At 38.5% G+C, this 12,728-nt stretch overlaps 2 protein-coding genes across 3 annotated transcripts in view; one reads left to right on the top strand and one right to left on the bottom strand.

The window, feature by feature from the left end:
- Nucleotides 1–12,728, top strand: part of LOC115627894 (auxilin-related protein 1) — a 30,788-nt gene that overhangs the window by 12,404 nt on the left and 5,656 nt on the right. The gene's annotated exons all lie outside the window — the stretch shown is intronic.
- On the bottom strand, nt 7,193–11,993 carry LOC115634338 (phospholipase A1 VesT1.02). Its single transcript, XM_030531994.1, has 6 exons — nt 11,942–11,993; nt 8,434–8,533; nt 8,219–8,373; nt 7,678–8,151; nt 7,461–7,614; nt 7,193–7,403 (listed from the first exon to the last, which is right to left on the bottom strand). The coding sequence occupies exons 1-6, from the start codon at nt 11,991–11,993 to the stop codon at nt 7,193–7,195; spliced, it is 1,146 nt and encodes a 381-aa protein (XP_030387854.1).

The raw sequence follows: 12,728 nt of genomic DNA, 5'->3' as shown, positions 1-12,728 counted from the left end.
ATACATGCTTGTTTTTTGGTGTGATTAGTAATTACTATGTATGTTAAACAAATATTAGTATGTAATATTTGCTTTAAAGTTACCACAAGCTCATACTTTTCATATATTTAAGCAAATTAAAGTGTGGACATACCATAGATCACAAATCAATCTTTAAACTAAATGACAGAAATGCCAAGCCAAATTCTCAGCAATACTTCAAGCACTTCTTTCATTGTCTTGATCCTTGAAATCCATATTTTCACCTTCATTTCATGATTAATACAATTTGTATCCTTAACGAACCACCAATTAAGTTATAATTTTTTGTGAATATAAACATTTTTTGAGTCAAGTTGCGCACTTATTGGTACTTGCAATAAATTAAGCCATTTCGTAAGGCGCTTTTAATTTTACTCTCGGCATCGGACTGAAAACCATAGAGCTTTGATTATAAATCTTGTTGGCCTTAAATTCCAAGCCTCCGCCCACTCCGTCCATTTAAAATAATAACGCCGTCTGTATGCAATTCGATTCATTTACCAAACAATAAATTTAATTGAATTTCGGCCTTGAGCAAAGAAATTTTTGTGTTATTTCAGCGCCTGCGTCTGTTGTGGAAAAAGTTTCGAGTGCGGAAACTACATGAATTTTCTATTTGCGATTGTCCAGCCCGCAGTCTATTTGGATGTGTACATTCTCTGTATTTGTATGTGTGAGTGTGCCTGAGCAGTTTGTGGGCGCATTTTCAGTTTTTCTTCTACAATTTCCTGCACTACTAAGGCGTATATTGCAAATTTACGACATGCATTTTTTTCTGGCTGCATCGCAGATTTTTTTACTTTTAGCTTTACTGCGATATTGTCATGCCATTTTCAGTTTATCTGCGAGTATGAAAAAGCAGTGTTGTCAAAGTTTTTCGATATAGATATTCATTCCAACTTGGCAGCGGAAATATGCCGTTCAATATATTTCTAAAACAATAACTTTTCAATTGTGTCTTTGCTGGCATACAAAATAAATGAATTCGAAAAGTGAACGATGGGGGAAAGTGAGAAAAGTGGGTACATAGTTTTCAGAATCAATATAACAGTGAAAAAAAGTCGATATATGTATTCTCTTCCTCCAAGATGTACTTTTAATATTACTCCAAAAAATACTTGTGTTATATGCAATTGAAAGCAACTAATAACAACATTATATAATTTCAAATTATACACTTATCAGCTCTGTGTAAAAATGAAAGTAAACGCAGCTCAACATTTCCATTCATAATCATCCACACGTATTTATTGAAGCACCCTTTCCGCTCCCTCCCCATCATCGGCACTTCATATGCTTTTATGTACTTTCCGCAGGTAATACCTGTGCCACACCATTTGCACATTCACAAAAACGACAAGCGTGAAAATGTACAACCCACACTTGCATACGCATACACGCACGTGAGTAAATATGAAAGCGACCGAAATGTGCAGCATACTTGCAGGCGCAGCTGCCGCCATGCACATGGCCAACTTTAAAATACGAATTTCGTTTAACAGAAAAGGCGTCGGAGCAAACTTAACTATATCATTTACACACACACATACATATATATAAAGAGAGCGACTTGCCTGACTGTCAACTGCCTTTCAATGAATGAGCGAAAAGGGCACTTTACACTTTTCACTTTACACGGCCTGTATATGTGTGTGTGTGTGTACGTGCCCATGTGTAAGTGTGTACTATATGTGTTAAAAGCGGTAATTACGCTTGATGCGGCATCTAAATTTATGTACATGTGTGTGTGTGTGAGAGCACAAGTTGGCAAATTTGACAGTTTTGTCATAAATTTGTGGCATCGTTGTTAGAGCATGAATGTGTGTGTGTGTGTGTGTGTGCGTCTGTGTATGTTTATAGCTCATTGTTGTCCTGCTCAACATCGTTGCTGAGAACAACAAACAGCACAGTCTGTGCCATAACTACAAGTATGACTATGTGTGTACATATACTTGTCTGTATGTGTGTGTGCAATTAGCCAACTTGCCTATTGATAGCAAGCGAGCAACCGTTGTCGAGTGCTGGCTCCTGGCAACTGTGGACCGCGCCATAGCAATTGTCAGTTGGGCAGGCAGCCAACCAGCGCCTCACCCATTGGTTGGCCAGCCCAATTAGTCAACGAATAGCCACCTACACACATTGTGTCGTTGTCGGCTTTCGTGGATTTTAATTAGTTTTTAATGTGAGTGGCAATTAAGTTCTCAAATGGTGGTGCTACCGAAATACTGCCCTACCTTTCCTCATATGTACGAGTATGTACCTCCTCAAACAGCTAATAAGGTTTGTATTGTAGAAATTCTTTACTTATGTGTTGCGTAAGGCACAACTTGGGTAAGCCCTAGATGCCTCGATATCGAGGACGATGTCAAGACCCACGCGCTGTTTGAAGTGACATGAAAAGCATATTAAAAGCAATAAATTTACTTAACGACAATGTGACACCCATACAGCTACACACACATACACATACACATACAGTTACTAACGCCGCGCTGATATAAATGCAATTTTTATGACAATGTTGCCATCAAAATGTTACAATAAAACACCCAGCCACCAACACATACACACACATTCTTTCCAAGGGGGAACTTAATGGAATTGTTGGTAGGCGTCGTGTGTGTAAAATCTCTCTACCTGCACGGTTCAGAAGAGCTAGCAGCTTGGCTGAAATTCATGAAAATGCAACGACAAAAGGGAGAAAAAGAACTAGAATCAAAAGCAAAACTGGTATACTCTATGCTATATGGTGCTTGATTGAATAAATAAATATATAACTAGCAGATAACAAAGAGCAACATTAAATGCCATCGCGATTATATTTGTAACAAATGCATGGATTTCGGAAACGAGAACAATATTCTTATACCTGGACACGATGAGCCTATTTTACTTGTAAATCGATTACAATTTTAAGACGAATGTGTTCTGTGTACCTTGAATAGCGTAAAAAGCTGCGGTATTATCTTTAGGTAGTACTTTTACCCAACAGATGATGAGCAAAGCTTATGGAAATGATAGTTGAACAAAGTCTATTTTTGATATAAGCAGTATGCAAATGGCTGAATGCCAATGACCAACATATTGAACTTTACGTACAATTTAGTCTATAATGCTTCCTTCACCTGAAACATTGATTCCCAGAAGCATAATGCCCTTTCGCTGTGAAGTGTATTGTGAAAGAGTTGTTGCTATATAGCTAGAAAAAAATAGTCGGCAACTATGTATATTGCGAGCTTATCGATTTAATTAATTTTTGCTATAACATTGAGTATTTTTAGCACCACTGCTGCATTTAAACTTCAGTTCGGTTGCCGCTATGTAGGCAGCAACACAATCTGAGGAATCGCTAACAGAATGCCGTCAACGTCGCTCAACCTAGGCGCCAAATGCTGACTGGCTGACTGGCTAGCCGACTGAGTTCGTTTAGTGGCATTGCCTACTTTAGGGTGTCAACAACGTGTTACCTGCAACATGATGTGACCCCATTTTGAAAAATGTAGGAAATGTATTAAATTTCATTTATTACCCTGTCTAGGCATAGCACAGACAGCGCGTCCAAAAGTCATAAATAATATGCACGTAGCAGCAAATAAAACGAGACAGCACTTTTGATAATCAAATCGAACAGCAAGTCATTCAGGCATTCCATCTATCAATCAGTCAGTCAATCAGCTCAACATTTGCAACTGTAAAGTGGCAGGCGATGTCTTCACACGCTCTCATTACACTAGGGGTATCTGTGAGCCCGTTCATGAGTCAGCCATTTTTACAAACGTGCGTGCATGCATGCATGTTTGTGTGCGGGCTATACATTCCTAGTATTTATCAGTCACTTCATTTATATGTGTGCCATGTTTATTAGTTTTTGTCATGTTCAGTGGCTTCGCTACGCAATCGTCCAACGCCAACGCCAACGCCTAACGCCAGACGCTCGTTGGCTACAATTCCCCCACAATTTATTCTCCTCGTGAATGACCCACCCTAATGATGGGGTCTTTATGGCCCCACTCGCGGCTGCCACTCTTAGTGGAACGCATATAATTGAAATGCCGTTAGCTAACGATAGAAATTCCTAGGCAAACCTGTCGAAATGCCGGGCCAAGACAAATTAATTTGATTTCTCAATAGAAACTCATGTACTCGTAAATAGCGTAAGTTCTTTTGTTGATTGTTGTGCAATCATAGCTGGTCGATACATTCTATATTACTCAAGTTACTTCACTTACTTTTTTAATAAAAGCCATTCCAAAAGGGTAATTGACTGAGTAATATTTAACAGTGGTACTTACTTAATAGAATAGCTCGACCTACAGGTACTACAAAAAAGAAAGGAAAAAACAATCGGAGAGGCCGATTCAGCCAAACTTCCGGCGCTGTGTTATAGGCGGCCGTAGCAGAAGCAGCATGAAGAAGAAAACATCTCCTCCTGCATTATATGGGTGTCGTAATAGAGAATTTTGTGGCTAATAACTTTCCTAAGAATAGACCAATTTGGTCAATTTAGAGTAGAAATTTACATAATGATTATGTGAGCAAAATTTAATTTATGAAGCTTTTAAAATTTCGACAGTATTGACGTAATTATGTAGAGGGGAAAGAAAAGCAAATCAACAAAATTAAATAGACTCGTTATGAGAATCTACATACCAAGTTTGGTGAATGTGGGCTCAGTCGTCTTCGATACGCAGACGTTCATCCAGACAGACGGACATGTCTAGATCGATTACGCTCGTCGTGAGGATTAAGGAAATATATACTTTTTAGGATCGGAGAAGTTTGTTCTCTCTCTGCACAAACCTATATTATCATAAAATGTTCAGATAATTGCAGAGAAGTGGATTGGGGAATGGGCATCTTAGACAGCCAACGGAATTTTGTTTGAATGGGAGAGAAAAACCAAACAAAAGAGAGGCTCTTCCTTGGGCAGAAACTCCAACTGGAATATAGAATTGCAAACGATGAGACCTAATTATCGATGTTTAATTCAAATCTTGCCTATATTGTTTAAATTCGAGCTTAATTTGACATTCTTTTATGTTCTGTAAAATGGCTTTTTTTGATCCGAAACATGGTGAAAAGTTACCTAAACACTTACAAATTTCATTTTACTTTGCTACTTATTGCATTAAACTTAAAACTAATGTAGCTTTAAAATTTGCGCTTCTTTATCTGAAACCCATGCTTGTTACAAAAAGAAGGCCATCCCAAAGAGGATATTAAATTACTCATGAGTCATGAAAACAGTAAGGAACGCTAAGGAAGGTGACCAGTGACGACCGACGACCGGCGACCGTTGACGCACCTCTCGCATGATGTGCTTTAAGTAATTTAATTTCGTACCGAAACGCATATTAAATGCCATGACGCAACGGGAAGCCTTAGGACGACGAACGGGCGTCTAAACTACTTACAAAGCTCACGAAGCAAAAAATAAAATATAAAAAATTCGGTATACACCCCAAGGCTGCCAAAAAAATATTTGTCATGGCAACAGCAAGAGCAACAATAACGTTTTGGCAAAGCCAAGAAAGACAAACATGTACACACAGATCCTTATATGTAAGCTCGCATATAGTATGGATGTATATACATATGTATATCGTACACGCATAGACATGTCCGAAAAATTGCACGAACTTGAGCTTAAAACGAAATGTTTACCTGCATATTCGGGTGAGCCAAAAATGAAACACAGGGCCATGCCATGGGAGGCCCTAGAAAATGGCGTCCGAAAAATGAGCAATTGCCTGCGTAATTAAAAAGTAATTAATAAATAATGTGCCAGCCAGGCCCGCCATTCGTGGTATATGTACTGTAATGGCGGCAAATTGTTTATTAAATCGGCACCGGCGCCAACAGCTCTTTAAAATGCAGCCGCCTATAATTATGCTAGCGAGAAAAAAATGGCGGCTTCCGGATGTGCGACACCATAATGTGCAATGAGCTGATGGCGGCGACGACCACCGAAACTGTGGCAGTGCCTGATTTTCATTCTCAACTCATTTCGTAGGCAAACGAAGCGCTTAACAAGCGGAAGCTTACCAAGTTGGTGTTGCCGGAAGGAAAATCGTATGGGCTAGGGGACTGAGCCACTTGTCGCAATTGCCGAATAGCATGTGAACAACAAACTCTACATATAAGTATACCTATTTGAGTGTGTATACCTATCTGTGTGTGGGTGTGTGTGTAAGTTGCACACAAGTTGCATTATTAATGAGCGAACGAGCTCAAGCTTCACCTTCTCGATGGCTGCATAGAAAATGCGCATTGAACAGCAGGGCAGTACGTGGCCGCTTATGGGTTTTTGAGGGAAATAGCAATGGGTTGAGGCATTATGTGCCCGATTTGGCTTTGAGCAACGATTTGTAAATTTAGTTTGTTACCTGACGAAAGCTTAAGAAGTAGGTCATTTGTAAATGTAACGTTGTGGGGTGGGCGTGGGATAAGGTTTAAAGCATTACTTATGTATTCAATTTTAATATAGACTATTTTTGTGATTCGCAAATTATCTCAAATTTAAATTGTTTATGTGCTTGTTCTTTTCTTCTTTTAAATTTAGAACCCTCGGCCCAGTTCTGGCTCAAAAAACTTAAATTTCGTGGAAATGCCTGCTTATTATAACTGGCCATTAATTTATAATGATCAACAAGGAAATGCAATGAATTTGTTCTTTGAAACTTTTGCATCTCTTTCATCACAAAATACTTGTTAGTTTAAAAATAGTTTAAAAAGCATTGAGAACCTTTGCATTTCATTCAAGTGCATTTCCCCAATTTGAAATGCATACGAGAGAGTGTAATGCAAAAAATTCTCCCCTAATGCATTCGTTTCTATGCTTCCAGAGCTAAAACACATTTCCACACATAGCTTACTTTATGTCTATATTGATAACAAAGACAAACTACGTTCTAGCAATGCTTACGCTAAAAATCACAAAATGCTGCTTAAACTAAACATATTCTATATTTTATGCTATGCTACTACGAGTATCTACATCTAATCGCAGTGATGGCGACAAAATCACGCAGCTTACATAAATCTCGAGCTAAGCGTAGACAGGCACGTCTATTACAAGTAGAGCTGTCGAGGAAAGGGTCGTGAAGCAATTCAAGATGCGCGATGTGCTTAGACAAAATAACAGCCGGCAGACTGACACTTTGACATTTTATCACGTCAGCGAGTGGCTGGCAATGCTGTCAATGTTATTGCTCAGTGTGTTGTTATCCTCGAAAGCAAGACCATTGCTGCCATTGTCCGCGGTGAGATTTGCAGGCAGTTTGTAGGCGATGGGCAGCATGGTGCGCACAATATCCTTTGGCTTGCTGTTACGCCCAAATGGCTTGGCATCATTCGTCTCCAGATAGAACTTGCCGCGCAATCTATCAAGTAAAGTTGAGTGAATCGAAAACATGGAGAATTATGCATGTGAAGCTTACCTGTAGTCGGCGCCCATGCCCATGTATGCACGTCCGTTGCCATCGCGGCACACTCCAAATGTTTGGGAGGGTTCACAGCGTTTGGCATGAAATGCAAGTGGCTGGTGCACGGACTCAACAAAATATTCCCAAGCGCGCTGATGACTGCAGCCAACTAAAAAGGATGCGCAGTGCATCAGAAATCGAGTTATACCTTTGCTTTCCACTCTGTACTCACTTATTATGCCCAACCAACGATTATTGGCAATTTCCTGGCGCGCACATCCTGGTTGCAAAGGGCGGCCACCATTGGGATAGAAGTCCACATGACCCATGGCCGTGGGATTGCCAAGGATACCGCCATCTGTGTGTATAACATCGACAAAACGAGCAACGCCTGGATTAAGGCATCTATGGGAACTCTCGCCCTCAAACATGGGTAGTGCAGGATCCAGAGCTGTGATGCGCGTTAATTTGATGCCCCATTCCTGAAGCTGCTTGCCCGCAAAACCAGCTACTTCGGCTCCCAGACTGAAGCCAATGAGATGTATATGTTTGGCCGCATAGCCACGACGCACCAAAAATTGCAAGAATCGGGCTATATAACGCGCTGTCACGGGCAGATTCTCAACTGCATTGGCATACCAGGGTACGGCGGTCATGGCGCTCCAATCGATGAGTATGACATTGTAATTTCCGCTTCGCAAAAACGCTGCAAGGCAAGGCCATGAACACAATATCATACAGGTCAGGATAGTTAAGGAAGTGGGCTCACTCACCATCCTTTAGCTGCTGGCTACTCTGCTGCTCACCCGTTGCTGACTCTGAGAAGCCATGCAAATAGATGGCCAAGGGGTAATTGAAATTGAAATTGCTTTGAGCCAGGCGCGTACTGTCGTTCAATTCTAGCGGCTGCGCAGACTGACGATTTTTCCTGAAAAACCCAACGTGCATTACACCAGGGCCATGTAAGGCTGCTCGTGGCTATATATACCTGGTATACAACAGAAATTGAATGTCCTCGCGTTCGCGTATGGCACAACAACTAGCACAGCCGCCTCGTGGTGCGGCACTATAGAAAATTGGCGAACCAGCTGCAGATTGAAGGATAAATTATATATTGCGGGATGGAAAATTGTATGTTATTGTACTTTTTCAAAATTATCTGTAATTATAAAAAGTGAAAATGTTGCGAACTATGGCACTTAATGGGAACATTTCCTTACCAGATAAAAGAGTTGAAAAAAAAAACTGAAAAAATATAGTATATAAGAAAAACCCGCTGAAGGGCCAACTTGAAGGAAATATTCCCAATTTTCAACATATGATACAAATATGAACTCATGTTCTCTCATTCAATCACTCTGTGCGCTATCGCAGACAATTTCCAATGTTGTCTATAAAAAAGAGGCCTTAAACGGTTGCAAGTGCGAAACAGCACATTTAAGAAAATGTAAAGTATAAAAAATATCAAACAAATCTTAAATTTATTCATCCAACATTCTTGCTTACTGATAAATGTTTGCATAAAAGAAAAGTCTTGATTGATTTATCGCTTCTATCAAAGTAATGCTGGATATATCTATTCAATTCGAAAATCAAACGCTAGTCATTAATTATCTAAATCGATATCAGTACACAATGCAATTTAACGATAAAGTTGTTTAACAAAAAGCTAACAATGAAATGCTGGCCTTTTTGATGCAATGTACTATTGATTTAGTTAATCTTCTGCTATAACCACAAACCGCTTACTGAGAATATTGATAAAAATGTAACATATCACAAATTTCTTTTCTATATTTTTCCCCGAAGATTCCGAAAATTGAATTGCATTATTTTTGCAAAAACGTCTTGATTTACTTAAACACTTACTATTGATTAAGTATTCTACAAAATGCGCAAAACATTAACAAAACAATGTCGAGACAAATAGCTGCAATTGTTTAAAACCAAAAACTAAATGTTAATTGATTCATTAACAAACCAACAAGTGACAGAAAACAATACTTTGCAAATAGGCGCCATAACGAAGCAGGCAAAAACAGACAATGGCATTTTTTAGAAATTGAAACAACCGTGAACTTGAATTTATAAGCTACTGAAGCGGTTGCCGCGGTCGCAGCAATGACAACAACAACTACATCTCAAGTCAAGCAAGTATGTAGTAGCGTCGGAAGCAGTAGCAGCAACAACAACAATCAATGGCAACAGCTGAGCGCAGCGAAGGCACAAACCGCAGCGGCTAAGCACGTGACTCATACGCCACATTGTACGGAGAGTCAAACAAGTTTAAAAGATAAAACTTCGTTCAATGAGCTATATGCATGCCATGCTCAACAATGACGTAGCTTGTGAATGACCCTCACGTACCCTTTACCCCCTTCTTTCATTAACGCCTTTTGCACGTTTGTTTTGTTTTGCTACACGCATTTATCAGCGTTTGATTCGATTCCACTTTAATTTTGCATTTAAATTCGTTCAAAGCTTAACAACAATAGCGACAGCAACAACATCGGATGCATCTTAACCTTCTCGAACTCGACGCCACTATGTACTTGTATATGTGTTGTGTGTGTTTTGTTTTTGCAAGTTTGTCAGTGCCTTCCGTTACTTTGTTTTTGGTCTAAATTTTATGCATGTAGTTTAAATTATGTATTTATGTATATTAGTTTCAAGTTTTTGCCATGTTTGTAGCTGCACGTTTTTTTCTTTGTGCAGAGCGGAAGACTTTGGCGCACATATTTTTATTTATTTCTTATTTCATTTTTTGCTGTTTCGCTTCTTTATAGCTACTACGGTGGCATCGTGTCGTGCATTTTTATTATTATTGTACTACGGCTTATTAAAGTGTTCATTTGGCTGGCAGCTAATTAACAACGTCTTACCAAAAGCACAGAAATGTTATTATTGTTTTTGATATTGTTGTTATTGTACAAAACGTTGAACACTGTGTGTGGCACCCAAGAGAGAAGCTTAATGGTTCTACTTGTAGATTCTGAATTCTTAACACGCTAGCATTGAAAATAGTTACATTTGTATGTGCAAAAAAAGTTAAGTATTTTACAGCTGTTGATGTGCAGGGTCGTAAATATATTCTTTATTCTTATATATCAATTCGGGAAATAAATGATTTAATATGAGTATGGCCTGCAGTTGACTGTTCACAAAAATCCACATGTTTAAATAAAATCCACTTTGCGTTTAAAAAATGACTAATCTACCAGATTGTTTTTGTGTCCTTATGCAATTAAGTCTGTAAGAAAAAGTAAATGAACTAATATAATATTTATGTACTTCAAAACTTAGTAAGTACATTGCGAATTAAATTAAAATAAACATGATTTTACCTTATAATTTTATAACGTTTATCGGCATTCGAGGTTATTTGAAAGTTGCGTCCTTTTCTTTCGCAAATCGGTCTAGTTCATTAAAGGTTTTTTAAATTAGTAAGATCACTTTAGTATTCTATACTGCTGTTGTGGTTCGCAATTTAGAAATATGGGCGAAACAGCCCTAAATATGCATTCAGCTCTTGTGCTGCTTTTGCCCCTATTTAATAAAAAAACAACTTCGCATTGCACTTTCCTTTTAAAGAATTTAAATGAAATAAAACTATAAGTTTCCTCATTAAAGATTTTTATTCTAAAACCTGCTTTTAAAAAATCTCTGCTGTTAATTGGGGCATAACTGGCTAGACGGGTAAATAAAAATCCCCCAAAAAACCAGAGCCGGTATTAGATATTATTGTAGTTCAAATTTTGTGGTTAAATTGATTTTAAATTGTTTTTTTTCTTATATTATATAATGTTGACAGCATAAATCGAAGTCCTAAACGCAAAGCTATTAAAAATTTCATAAAGAAACAAGCCAAAAAAATGTATAATACTAATTTAGCACATTCAAAAAGGATTGCGCGTAAGTACAAGAATGGTGCTTCTATACTATACTAATAAATTTTTATTAAAAAAAAAATCTTTCAAAAATGTTGGAGTGTGTTTTTCATTCCATTCAATCATTTTCCACTGTTCTACTGAACAGCTACGCCATCAAGCAACACTGACCTAAGGCAATTCAAGCATTCATATTGAACGATACATGAAGCTCATCTCATGATAACAATGACTGTGAGCCAAGCTTTTGTACATACGCCTACTTAATTCTTATAACTACATTAATTTACAGCCCATTCCACCTTGAACTTAACATGTACACGCATCCATACATACGAGTACAGACATAAATATGGATGGCTGGGGGGATGGATGTATAAACATGCCATAAAATTTTGCCTAATAAAGTGTGCAAACAACAAAGCACAAAGAACGCCATACACATGGACACATACACAATTTTCCGCTGACATTGAAGAAAACCCGCACGGCTGAGTACACACACATGTAGATACCCAAGCACATACACCCCAATATTCATAAATCGAACGGGTGCTAATAAAGCAACATCGTTGTCCAATTGATGGTCTCTCTATCTCTCTCACTTACCGAGCAAAAATGTGAAAACATTGCACAATGTTGATGCAGCAGGCAAAACCATGATAAATATTTATGGGTGCGTGTGTGTTGTCGCTTGCTTGTTTATTTTATGTTTTAATTAGTTGGTCCCCAATATTTGTTTTCGATGTTGTTAATCAAACAATTTGGTTGGCCAAAATTTTTAGCGACAATTGCAAAGAATTTAGAAGGCGTTGTCTATTTCCGCACTAACTTGTGAACTCATTTAGATTGGTAAATATTTATAGCTACACATCACTGTTAAATCAACAAACATGAGTTGGCGCGGAGACGAAGTTGATGGCGGAGAAGGCAACGCGCTGATTTGCCGTACGACGTGTTGTTCTGGGCGAGTTTTAAGCTAAACTGAGCGTTGCTTGAGACGCTAGCTGACCAGCTAGCCCGTTGGCTTGGCCTGCCGCTGCTGGAGGGCGGCGGCAGCTAGAGGGGTAGACGCTAGCCGATGCTTGACGTGATTTGTTTAATTGTTTAACGTCACAGCATGCTTTTGTTGATAAACAAATTCGCACGGCACTAAAATGTTGTAAGCAAACAAAAGACTAAAACAACGAACTCGGAAGCAGCAATCAAAGTTAAAGACTTAAGATGTCAAGTTGAAGACTTGTAAAGTTTACGAGAAAATTTATCTGAAAGTGCTTCGTATTGTCAATTTAATTGTTCCGCATTAAGCATTTGCCAAATATTCAAATGTGCAATTTTCGCGTACGCACCAACAAAGTCTGACTACAAACTAAATAGGCTGTTTGAATTGATTTTA

Source organism: Scaptodrosophila lebanonensis, unplaced genomic scaffold (genome assembly GCF_003285725.1).
Source record: "Scaptodrosophila lebanonensis strain 11010-0011.00,11010-0021.00 unplaced genomic scaffold, SlebRS2 tig00000001-arrow-pilon, whole genome shotgun sequence".
NCBI classification, from domain to species: Eukaryota; Metazoa; Arthropoda; class Insecta; order Diptera; family Drosophilidae; genus Scaptodrosophila; species Scaptodrosophila lebanonensis.
The sequence above is the reverse complement of the archived record's forward strand: the minus strand, read 5'-3'. Positions and strand labels throughout refer to the sequence as shown.